Source organism: Apaloderma vittatum, unplaced genomic scaffold (assembly GCF_000703405.1).
Source record: "Apaloderma vittatum isolate BGI_N311 unplaced genomic scaffold, ASM70340v1 scaffold3452, whole genome shotgun sequence".
NCBI lineage: Eukaryota > Metazoa > Chordata > Aves > Trogoniformes > Trogonidae > Apaloderma > Apaloderma vittatum.
Window position 1 is genome coordinate 1 of NW_009701831.1, and position 10,563 is coordinate 10,563.

A 10,563-nucleotide genomic window follows, 5' to 3' on the forward strand; every position below is an offset into this window, starting at 1 on the left:
ATCTCTAGAGGTCCCTTCCAACCCCTAACCTATGATTCTATGATGTAAATGATTTTCTTCCTGATGTCCTGTCTCTTTGATGAAGTGTACTGCTTTCTTAACACAATACATGATATAGCAGTTAGAGAAAATACTCTTTAATGTCTGTCTCTAGGTGTGATGTCCGAGGCTCTGGCAAGGGAGAGCCTCGCAGGCCAACAGGAGGACTGTGAGGGTGGCTCGAGGAGAAGGAACTGGGGGCTTCTGGTCCCGGCTGGTGTTGGTGGAGTCCTGGTGGCACTCTATGTTGTGGTCACCCCTTTTGTCACCCCGGCTCTGAGGAAAGTGTGCCTGCCCTTTGTTCCTGCGACTTCCACTCAGATCCAGAATGTGCTGAAAATGCTAGAAAACAGAAGTGGCTCCCTCGTTGACATTGGTAGCGGGGATGGCCGTATTGTAAGTTCCTTTTGTATCGCCTTTCGGAAAAGTGCCAAATGCTCTAGTTGTGCCTGCTGTTATGTTGTTGTGTTTATGAATGTCTTGTCTTTGGCGTCCAGTGTTTTTACTTGAGTCTTATAAAACAGCTCAAAGTTGAGAAAGCTTTATGTGCAGTTTAGGTGAGTAACCAGCATTTTTTGCTCCAGTTTTACCTGCAGCTTGACCAGGTAGTGTACAGAATGGTAGCTGCTTCTTGTTGCCTGAAGGCAATTGCACTCATTCACATGAAAAGGTGCAATCGATATATTGGTGTTATGATTGCCAAAGAGCAATGATTCCACCTAGGTTTTCAAGCTGCAGCACATGGGGCTATGAGATTACATAGCACTGTGCTTTTGGAGCTGCAGCTTTGTGCTTGTATAAAGGCGATAACAGAATGAGTAGTGATGGATTACAAAAAGGAAAATGCTGTAATTGTTAGAACTCTAGTCTTCACACCTTTTTGCAGAGCTGGCTGCCTCACTTCAAAGTCAATGTGATGAAACTACAATAATTACCAAGAGAAATGGTAACAATCACCAAGTGATACTGTGCTTCCAGGACATTGTCTAAACCCAGTTTGTGAAATATGGTGGTGAGGATATAGTGCAGAATGTGTGGGTGTGTTTGTAGCTGTGAGGTTTTGTGTACCACTTCGTAACAATCTGTTTCAAGTCAAGTTTAGCAACAGGATGGCGTGCTAGGTGGGTTTTTGATGATAGCCATTTAAGTTCTTGAATTCTATCTTTGTCCATATTTCATGTGAACGAGTCAGCATTTGTCTGCACTAAAAATTCGATCTGGAAATCCGTATCTGTGAAGGTGGCTTAGAAGAAATTGTGCCTGAGTAGGAAATGGAGAAAAGCATGTAGGCATGAGAGAACTGCGGTTTTTGATGCCCTCTCTGCTCAGCATTCTGGCTGCTGGCTTTCATCTGAGACATCTAATGTGACTGCATGTTTAAGTCTAATTTTATATGTATGTGTATGTATATATATATATATGCATGTAAATGGAGACTGAAGACTGTTTGGGGAGCCAGGTACCTAAAATGGAATGCTTGGTGTTGCTTTAATGCATCTGTTCTGAAAAAAGTTGAGCTTCTGTTCAGATGACTTGAAGTATTTAGCACTTGCACAGGCGTAATTGGTGGATAAATATGGTCATATTTTTATTTCCAAGCATGGTAAAATCATCAGATTCTTCTAGTATGTTTGCAAATATGTGCGTATGATGGAAGATGTATTATTTTAATACTGTGAAATACACTTTCCAGGTAATGCTGTTTGAGAAATTATATTAAGAAATGTGCACTTCTTCCTGAAATCTACAGTTCATGAGGCTTTTGCTGATTAAAACTTTTCAGTACTTGTCGGTAATCTTTTAGATTATGACTTAAGCCATAATTCTAGAACCTCGTCCCTTTTCGTATGTCCCATATTTTTCTTTTTCTAAAAAAATATTTATAGGCTTTGGTCTGGTTTGAAGACACTTGCAATACAGTTTAACAACTGTAAATTCTAGGGTCTAATTTAATGTCTTTGAAAATTTATTTGTTGTCTGTATTACTTTTTGGCTTTTAAAATTAGGTATGAAGCTTAGCATTGGATGAAAGTTATACTGTGGAATTTGTGTGGCTTTTTCAGGTTTTTTTTTTAGCCTACGTTTAGATTTCTGGACCTACATATTTATTTTTTTTAAATATAGATCAACAGATTACTTACCAATAGAAAGAGTATGACATGATTCAGGAGTCTCACAAGTGCCCATCACTGCTTTTCAAATAAGTTCTCTAAGTTTTGACTGTTTCTACTTGTGTGTTTCACTGTTCTCTCCACAGTCAATTTTGGTCCTCTAATTCAAAGGTAGTGTCATGAATATGTTAAATTAAACTTTTATGTAAATCGTAGGCTTATTACAAGCTTACAGCTTTGCTCTGTCAATGTCTAAGTGGTTCATTTTGTTCATCTGAATATATCTATTAATTTCAGTGGGACTAGTCATAGCAGTAAAATGTAGTTTGAGTTTGACTAAAATGTTGAGGATTAAAACCTGAGTGATTTACAGAAGTGCATTCCTCTATTTATATTGTAATTAAAACTGTGTGCTCCTGTTTAGATGAATACACTTACTCTGTTTCTAAGTGAAGATTTACTTTTCTTCCTTGTAGGTGATCGCAGCTGCAAAACGGGGATTCAGAGCTGTTGGATATGAATTAAATCCCTGGCTGGTCTGGTACTCCAGGTACTGTGCCTGGAGAGATGGGGTACATCAGAACACCAAGTTTTATATTTCAGATTTATGGAAGGTAGGTGGTTAGGTATGTAAGAATGAATCTGGGGTGTCTTGAGAGATTTCCATGATTTGGAAATACTTTCTTGAAAGAACCAGAATGCTGACTGGCTACAGGCCAGGCTTTGAGGAAAGTGCTTGAGCCCGTTGACTTGGGGCATGATACACTGCTTTGCTAGTTTTGTGCTGTCCTCTTCCAGGACAGGACACTTGAGAGCTCTGTGTCATGCTGGTGCCTAATGAGCGGTGCAAGGTGCTGTCCTGTCAGCCTTCACCAAGCGCTGGTTCTGCAGACTTCCTTAGAAGACTGAATTGCCTGATGCACAAAACCACAATCTCAGTTGACACTTCACACGTGTTCTTTTCCAGCTGTGCTACGTTACCTGATTTTTTAGCTTACATACGCCTGGCTGAGATTTTTTTCCCACAATTTGCAGTTGTTTGAGCCACAATTGCTTCTTTAATGAGGTGCGCTTTCTGGGGTTGTGTTATTGCGGACCTTTATCCTGCTATTTTTTTCAAAATTGTGGGATTTTTTTGGCTTTTTTTGGTGGTTGTTGTTGGTTGGGCTTGTTTTAAGACTGGCATTTTGTAATGGGTAAAGTAGATACCAGGAATTTTGGGAAGAGGTGTGAATATAATGTTTTTATCTTAGTTCAGAGACAAGTGTAGGAAAACTTCGTGGCACTGACTGAAAGATTCCAGGCATTGGATTGCATGGCTAGCTATAATGTTTAACAGAAGTGCGGGCAAACTTTAAAACATGCATCATTTTAAGCTGTACAACAGTTGTGGGAAAAATGTAGCCATGAGTGAAACAATGTAGGTATTTTCCAAATGAATACTACTTGTGCTATTAGAATTGGTGCCATATTCTTGGACAGGCAGTACAAGTTTTTTGATGTTCAGCAATATAAAATCGTCTTTATGTGGAAATTTGTGTGATGAAAAGGTGATAGGGGATCTCCTTTCTTATTTTTGGTCTAAATCTCTGTTGCAAGGAGTGCAGCTAGAGGAACTGGGGAAATAAATGGTGAGAACTTGTACAAATATGAATGCTATTTTCATTAAGACTCGTGTTCAAATTTTATTTTAGGTGTCTTTTTCCCACTATACGAATGTTGTTGTCTTTGGGGTACCTCAAATGGTAAGCTTACTCTTTTTGTAATGTTTAATAATTTTAATACCAAGGCATTCTGTGTTAGTATATTCATCTGCAAAATGAGTCCATGTGCAGAAAGCCAAAGATAGTTAATATTAATGTTAATAGTAATACTTCAGTGTTGCTTATTAACGTCCATGATGAAAGCTGTTAAAACTTGTCATAGTATGCAGACTGAGCTCTGAAAATATTTTTTTTGAGAAGCATTTTCTGTCTTGTTAGTTCAGAACCAAAATGAAAACTACTGTGCTCAAGTTTTTTGAGGGGAAGGTGCTAGATTGCTTCTTGAAAATTTCAGGTTTTCGTACTGAAAAAACAAGGAGTTTGTAGGAAGAAAACAAAGTGGGAAATGGGCTACAGCTGATCTTTGTGAACCTTGTTAGAGCACTGAACTTTGTTTATGCTCACCTCAAATAGGCCAGCAACTGGTACATTGAAATAATCCCTTGCCCATGTTACTGCGAGGGTTTAGTAGGGGAGACAACTTGTACTAGAAAAGAAAAAAAATCTTACACATTTAAATATTCTTGGTATTTTGATTTATTATTAGAATCTTATACATACGTTGAATGTATATGGAGGAGTGAAGCAGAAATGTGCTATAAATGCTTCTGTATTGCTGCTGCTTCTGCTAAGACAGATGCGGGACGAAATGAGTGAAGAGCTTTGTAATGCTATGCCCTGCAACATACACTGGTAATATTTCTGTAGAATGCATCTGAAGATGCAGCAAGGAGCATAATAAAGCTTCCGTATTCTCTGCTTTTTTCTTTAACAGTATCGGAATTAAATACCTACTTCAGATTCAGAGCTTTGTGATGCTATGCCCTGCAACATACACATACACATATTACTTCTGTAGAATGCATCTGAAGATGCAACAAGGAACATAATAAAGCTTCCGTATTCTCTGCTTTTTTCTTTAACAGTATCGGAATTAAATACCTACTTCAGATTCAGTTTTTAACTCATATTGGAAACCGAAGTGAAAATGCATTATTTCCCCTCTCCTACTTTTGTAGGTGGTGTATTAGTGAGAACTATAATGCTACTTTTGCTACAGATGTTGCCATGTTTGGATGTTAGGTGCTGTGTAGCTTGAGTTCCAGGAGAGGGCAGTATAAATATTTGAATTTGTAGTCAGTAATTCTGCAATTGCACTGAAGGGAAAAGTGCAGGTGAAGAAAGATGTTTCAGTAAACTAGAAATAAACAAATGCCCTGGGAAAATGTGAGTAAACCTAGCAGAAATACTGTCTTAACTTTAAATGGGATAGTATGAAGTAGGATGAATTAGTAACAGCTGTGATAAAAAGAGTAGCTATAAGGCTCAGAAGAACTTCAGTAAATTCAGTAAATACTAAGCTAAATTCTTCCCATAAAAATACTGACATAAATGTAACAGAACCAAACACATGAACTACTGGTTTCCAGAGTATTGGTTTGCTCGTGATCCCCTTTAAATTTATTTTGGAAGCTGTGAATGCTTCAGCTCACGAATGACTAAATTCATCTTCTAGGAGCTTCAATGCATTTTCTCTTTTTTACTGAGGGCAGTAGATCTCTTTAGCTTTTTAAATAATACTAGTCTGATTTACTGCTGTCACACAGTGCTTTTATTTCATATCCAAGATTAGCTTACAGAACTTGGATTTATTGATCTTCAGGGAAAACTGAGATATCTCTGTTCCTGCAAGCATCTGGGGGAAGGTGTGTTTATCTGTGAGTCATTGCAGAAAGACTTTTACTTGTTCAGGGTGGGATGACAGAATTCTTACCAGGTGTTCATGTTCACAGCTTCTGTGTATTTTAACTGATTATATACTGTACAAAAGGTTTAATGAATGGTGTATCTGTGTAGACATACAAAAAACCCCAGCCTTGGCTTGATATAAAATACAGTATGGTTGTAACACCTGATGTTACTGAGAGATTTAGCTTAAAAATTGATCTGACCGTTTAGTTCAAAGATACAATTATTTTTGGCTGAACTATTAAAAGTTTTGTGATTTTGGCTAATACGAGATATCCCTAGGGTTTGTAATTACTCATTAAAAATTAGGCTGTGTCTATATTTGTAATGCTTATAGCAACTTAGTCTTTCCTTTTCTGGTGTCTCAGCTCAGTGTGAGATGTCAAAGTTGGCTTATTTTTCTAGTTTGTTTCTGGTACTGTAGTCAAAATATTTAAAAGCATTTGCCGTATGCATGAAATCAGAGCGTAGAATGCTTAAAAATGTTTATAGGTAACTGATATATTAGACCTATGACTATATTTTTCCTAAAATATTCCATTGTAAGCTTAAATGTAGCTGTAATAGGATGCTACATCAAAGGCACACCCAGTATCTGTGTGACAGTGGAAGTTGTCTGCAGCATTTGAGTATACATTTTCTTCAGTCATTCTTGCTTTCTAATAATGTCCTGATGTGTTGGGTTGTGGTTTTTTTTGTGAATCTTATATTTTGTCCTTGGTGACTTGAACTGAGCTGTATTTGTGAATAATTACTGTCCTTTTAACCTTTAAATATCTAAATGTCATGATATCAAAGTAAATAGTTTTTTTACATGTAATACACATAACTGGTGGAGTTTGCTGTTATAATTATTCCCTGAGATAGATACAAGATGTAAGAATAAGAAGAATTCCAAATGGATGCACACTTATATGCTTAAGTGTAACACCATCCTTTCCAAAGGACAAAAATGGCTGAATCTATCAAGTTGTTGTTTTGTTTTGTTGTTGTTGTTGGTTTTGTTTTTTTACCCTGAACATAATCGCTATCTGATAGGAAAGAAATTTCTTTGAAGTCTAGATGTGTTAATTCATTTCTCACTTAATCCATAGCAGAATTTGCAAAGTACTTAAATTTAAGGTAGAGTATATGACTGGGCAGAGTGTTGCTCTGTCCTGGAAAAGTCCTGAAATTTTCCTTGACTTGGAGCTGTTCAGCCTGGAGAAGAGAAGGCTCCAGGGAGACCTTACTGCATCCTTCCAATACTTAAAGGGGGCTTATAAGAAAGATGGGGACAAAATTTTTAGCAGGGCCTGTTGTGATACGATAAGGGGCAATGGCTTTAAACCAGAAAAGGGTAGATTCAGACTGGATACAGTTGCAAGAAAAAATGCCTTTTGGGATTTCATGGTGTTCTGTATTAGTTTGTCATAAAAGGTGATCTAACCATCATCTGAGTCAAGAGTATTGGCAAATATCATGTGCCTAAAATAATAACAAAAAACCCAATTCTGATCTTCCATGTCTTTATTGAACACATTCAAAATGCTAGTGGAAAAACTAAGTGAATCCTTGGAATCAATAACTGGTTGACCAGCCCCTGGCAGCAGTAACCTCAGCCAGGCACTTGAGTAGCTGTGAATGAGAGCTGCACATCGTTCAGGAGGGATTTTAGCCCGTTCTTCCCGACAGAACGGCTTTAGCTCCGTCATATTCTTTGGACATCTCATGTGTATGCCTCTCTTCAAGTTATTACAGAGCATCTCTATCAGTGGAGGTCTGGGCTCTGACTTGGCCACTCCAAAAGGCAGATTTTGTTTTTCTGAAGCCATTCTGTGGTGGACTTGCTCCAGTGTTTTGGGTCATTGTCCTGTTGCATCACTCAACGTCTACAGAGTTTCAGCAGATGTGCACATTAACCTAAAGAAATTTTGATACACTTGGGAATTCATCTTCCCCTCCAAGCTGGGACTTGCAAGCTGGCCAGTGATTGCAAGCTTCCCCTCAATGAATGCAAGCTGATGCAGCAAAGCAGGCCCAAATCATGATGTTTCCTCCACCGTACTTTATGGTTGGGATGATGTTTTCATGATGATATGCAGTGCCCTTTTTACTCCAGATGTAGTGCTGCGTGTTCTTTCCAAATAGTTCAGTCTTCATCAGTACACGAAACATTTTGCCAGTACCACTGTGGAGTGTCCATGTGCTCTTTTGCTAACTTCAGGCATGTAGCAATATTCTTTGTAGTAAGCAGCGGCTTCCTTTGTGGTGTCCTGCCATAGACACCCTGCTTGTGCAATGTTTTACGTACTGTAGACTCATGAACACAGATGTCAGCTGGTTCCAAGGATGCCTTTAACTCTTTGGCTGTCACTCGGGGTTGTTTCTTTACTTAATTGATGAGTCTTCGTTGTGCTCTTGGGGTCATTTTGACTGGGTGCCCACTTCTTGGTAGAGTAGCCACAGTCCCAAAGTGTCTCTATTTGTAGACTGTCTAACTGTAGACTGATGATTTTCTAAGGTCTTTGAAATTACTTTGTAACCCTTTCCAGCTTTATGTAAAACAACAATTCTTGATCGTAGGTCCTCTGAAAGATCTTTTTGGTGAGGCATGGCTCGCGTAAGCATACGTCTTGTGTGGAGGAAACTCAGAAAGTTTTAGTGGTTTTTATCAGTCAACGTGGCTGTAGTACACACCTCCAAACTCATTTAATTGACAAGACTCCAGGTAAACCTGACTCTGATTGGCTTTTCTGAGGTCTACTCAAGGATTCACTTACTTTTTCCACTAGTGTGTTCAATCAAGACATGGAGGATCAGAATTGTTTACGTGTTATTATTTTAGGCACATTCTATTTGTCAATACTCTTGACTTAAATGATGGTTAGATCACATTTTATGACAGAAACATGGCAGAACCTGGCAGAAACATGGCAGAACACTGTGAAATTCCAAAAGGTTCACACACTTTTTCTTGCAACTGTATAAGGAAGATTTTTTTTTACAATAGTGAAACAGGTGGTCCAGAGAGGTGCTAGAATCCTTATCCCTGGAAATATTCAAGGTCAATTTGGATGGGGCTCTCAGCAACCTGATGTAGCTGAAGCTGTCCCTTCAAACTGCAAGGGGTTTGCACTGGATGACCTTTAAAGGTCCCCCCCAACCCAAACTGTTCTGTGATTCTGTGTGCTGTTCAATACCGTACTGCTCTAAGAGCTTGCATATGGTAATGGGCTGGAGCCAACAAAGCTCAATTTCAATAATAATTACTGTACCAGTACTTTACCTCAGAGTGACAGCAGAATCTTTTATTTCGGTTGTTGGGTCTGTGATATTTTGAGTCTAACTCTAGGGATTAGACTGGGAATTATCCTCTGAGTATAATGTGACTTGGGTGTCATAAATAGTGTCAATTCAGGGGGCTGAACTTTCATTGTCTGAGAGAAGAATCCCCCTGAAGAGAGTAATGAATTGGAACATGCAGTCTTTTCTTAGTTCATGTTGGAGTTTTTTGTTTGGTTTTTTTTTTTTTTTTAAATGTAAGGGATTATCTACCATTTTTCATTGAATTTTTAGAACTTAGAGTAACAATTTTATTGCTCTTGCCAATCAGGGCACAATAACCGTTTTCTAGTGTTAGATATTCTTTTATCAGTGCTTCAAAGCCAAAATGTATATCACAAATACTTTTTTTTTTTCCCAAAAATTCCTCAAACCGTGGACTTCTCTTGAAGACTTGAAGTAGATTCTAAAGAGAATGCTTCTTTTCTTTACTGCTTCTGAAAGCTTTTTATTGTTGCTCAACAGATGCCACAGTTGGAGAAGAAGCTGGAAGAAGAACTTAAATGCAATGCCAGAATCATTGCCTGTCGTTTTCCTTTCCCTTGCTGGATCCCGAATCATACTACTGGAGAGGGAATAGACACTGTGTGGGCCTATGATCTGAAACATTCTGGGGAATACAAAACAAAAAGCTTGGAAATTACGCCAGAGACAGAATCCTAAACACATAATCTTGTGTGAAACTTTGGCTTTGACTTCACCTGTTAAAAGCTAAGATTAAGGACATGGAGATAAATATTCATGAAAGTGACTGAAGTATGCTGGTTGTCTGAAAGCACATAAAGGTTAGTAAAAGCCATAGTTAAATGGCTTAGTGTAGTTAGTAAAAATTATGGAAAAGTTTCATAGAAGTGGAAAATTTTACTATGGAAAATGGGATAAAACATGGCGCACTACTGTTAATGGCAATATATGTGTAAGTTAAAATGCTCAAACTGGTGAACTTAATCTGTGCTTTCTTTCTAAGCTGACATAGCATTTGTTACTGATGTTGGAAGTGGTGTACAAGTGGCTTCTCAAATGAGCCAGGGTTCCCAAATGTCTTCATTTTGTATGCCAAGTAGGCACAGTTCTGCATACATGAGACTGATGCGGGTTGATCATTATGGTGATATGAGTTTTTACACCTCAGCCTGGAATGTGTCTTTTTTAAAGCTGAAGATGATACAACAAACAAATAAAAATGCTTATTCCTTAACACAGGTCTAGCCCTTGATTATATTAATGTATTTTTTTAACTTGCTATATGAAGACAAAAATGCGGAAATGTACTCCTAAGGAACACTTACTGGTATAAGCCTCTGCAAATGACCATTATTTTTCCTAACCTCTCTGATTTAGGAAAGGTTTCAAAAGTCACCTGCTTGGCAGTGAAGTGTCACCCTTTTTGTGTTAAAACTTTGCATAAGGTATGGGTGAGAGTTGTTTATCTTGAGTGTGTCATGAAGACTGACTGTGATTCCAGAGCTAACTGCTCAGGCAAGCTTGCTTAAATCTGATCACACCTCATTTAATTTACAGTGAGATGGGAAGGGAGGTTTTCAGTCAGGCTTCTCTCCTCTGCTTTTCAATGCCAT

General features: G+C 38.2%; 1 protein-coding gene across 1 annotated transcript; it reads left to right on the forward strand.

Moving 5' to 3' along the window:
- Positions 1–159: 159 nt before the first annotated feature.
- On the forward strand, positions 160–9,649 carry LOC104281339 (protein FAM173B-like). Its single transcript, XM_009879300.1, has 4 exons — positions 160–435; positions 2,627–2,764; positions 3,845–3,895; positions 9,452–9,649. The coding sequence occupies exons 1-4, from the start codon at positions 160–162 to the stop codon at positions 9,647–9,649; spliced, it is 663 nt and encodes a 220-aa protein (XP_009877602.1).
- Positions 9,650–10,563: the final 914 nt, after the last annotated feature.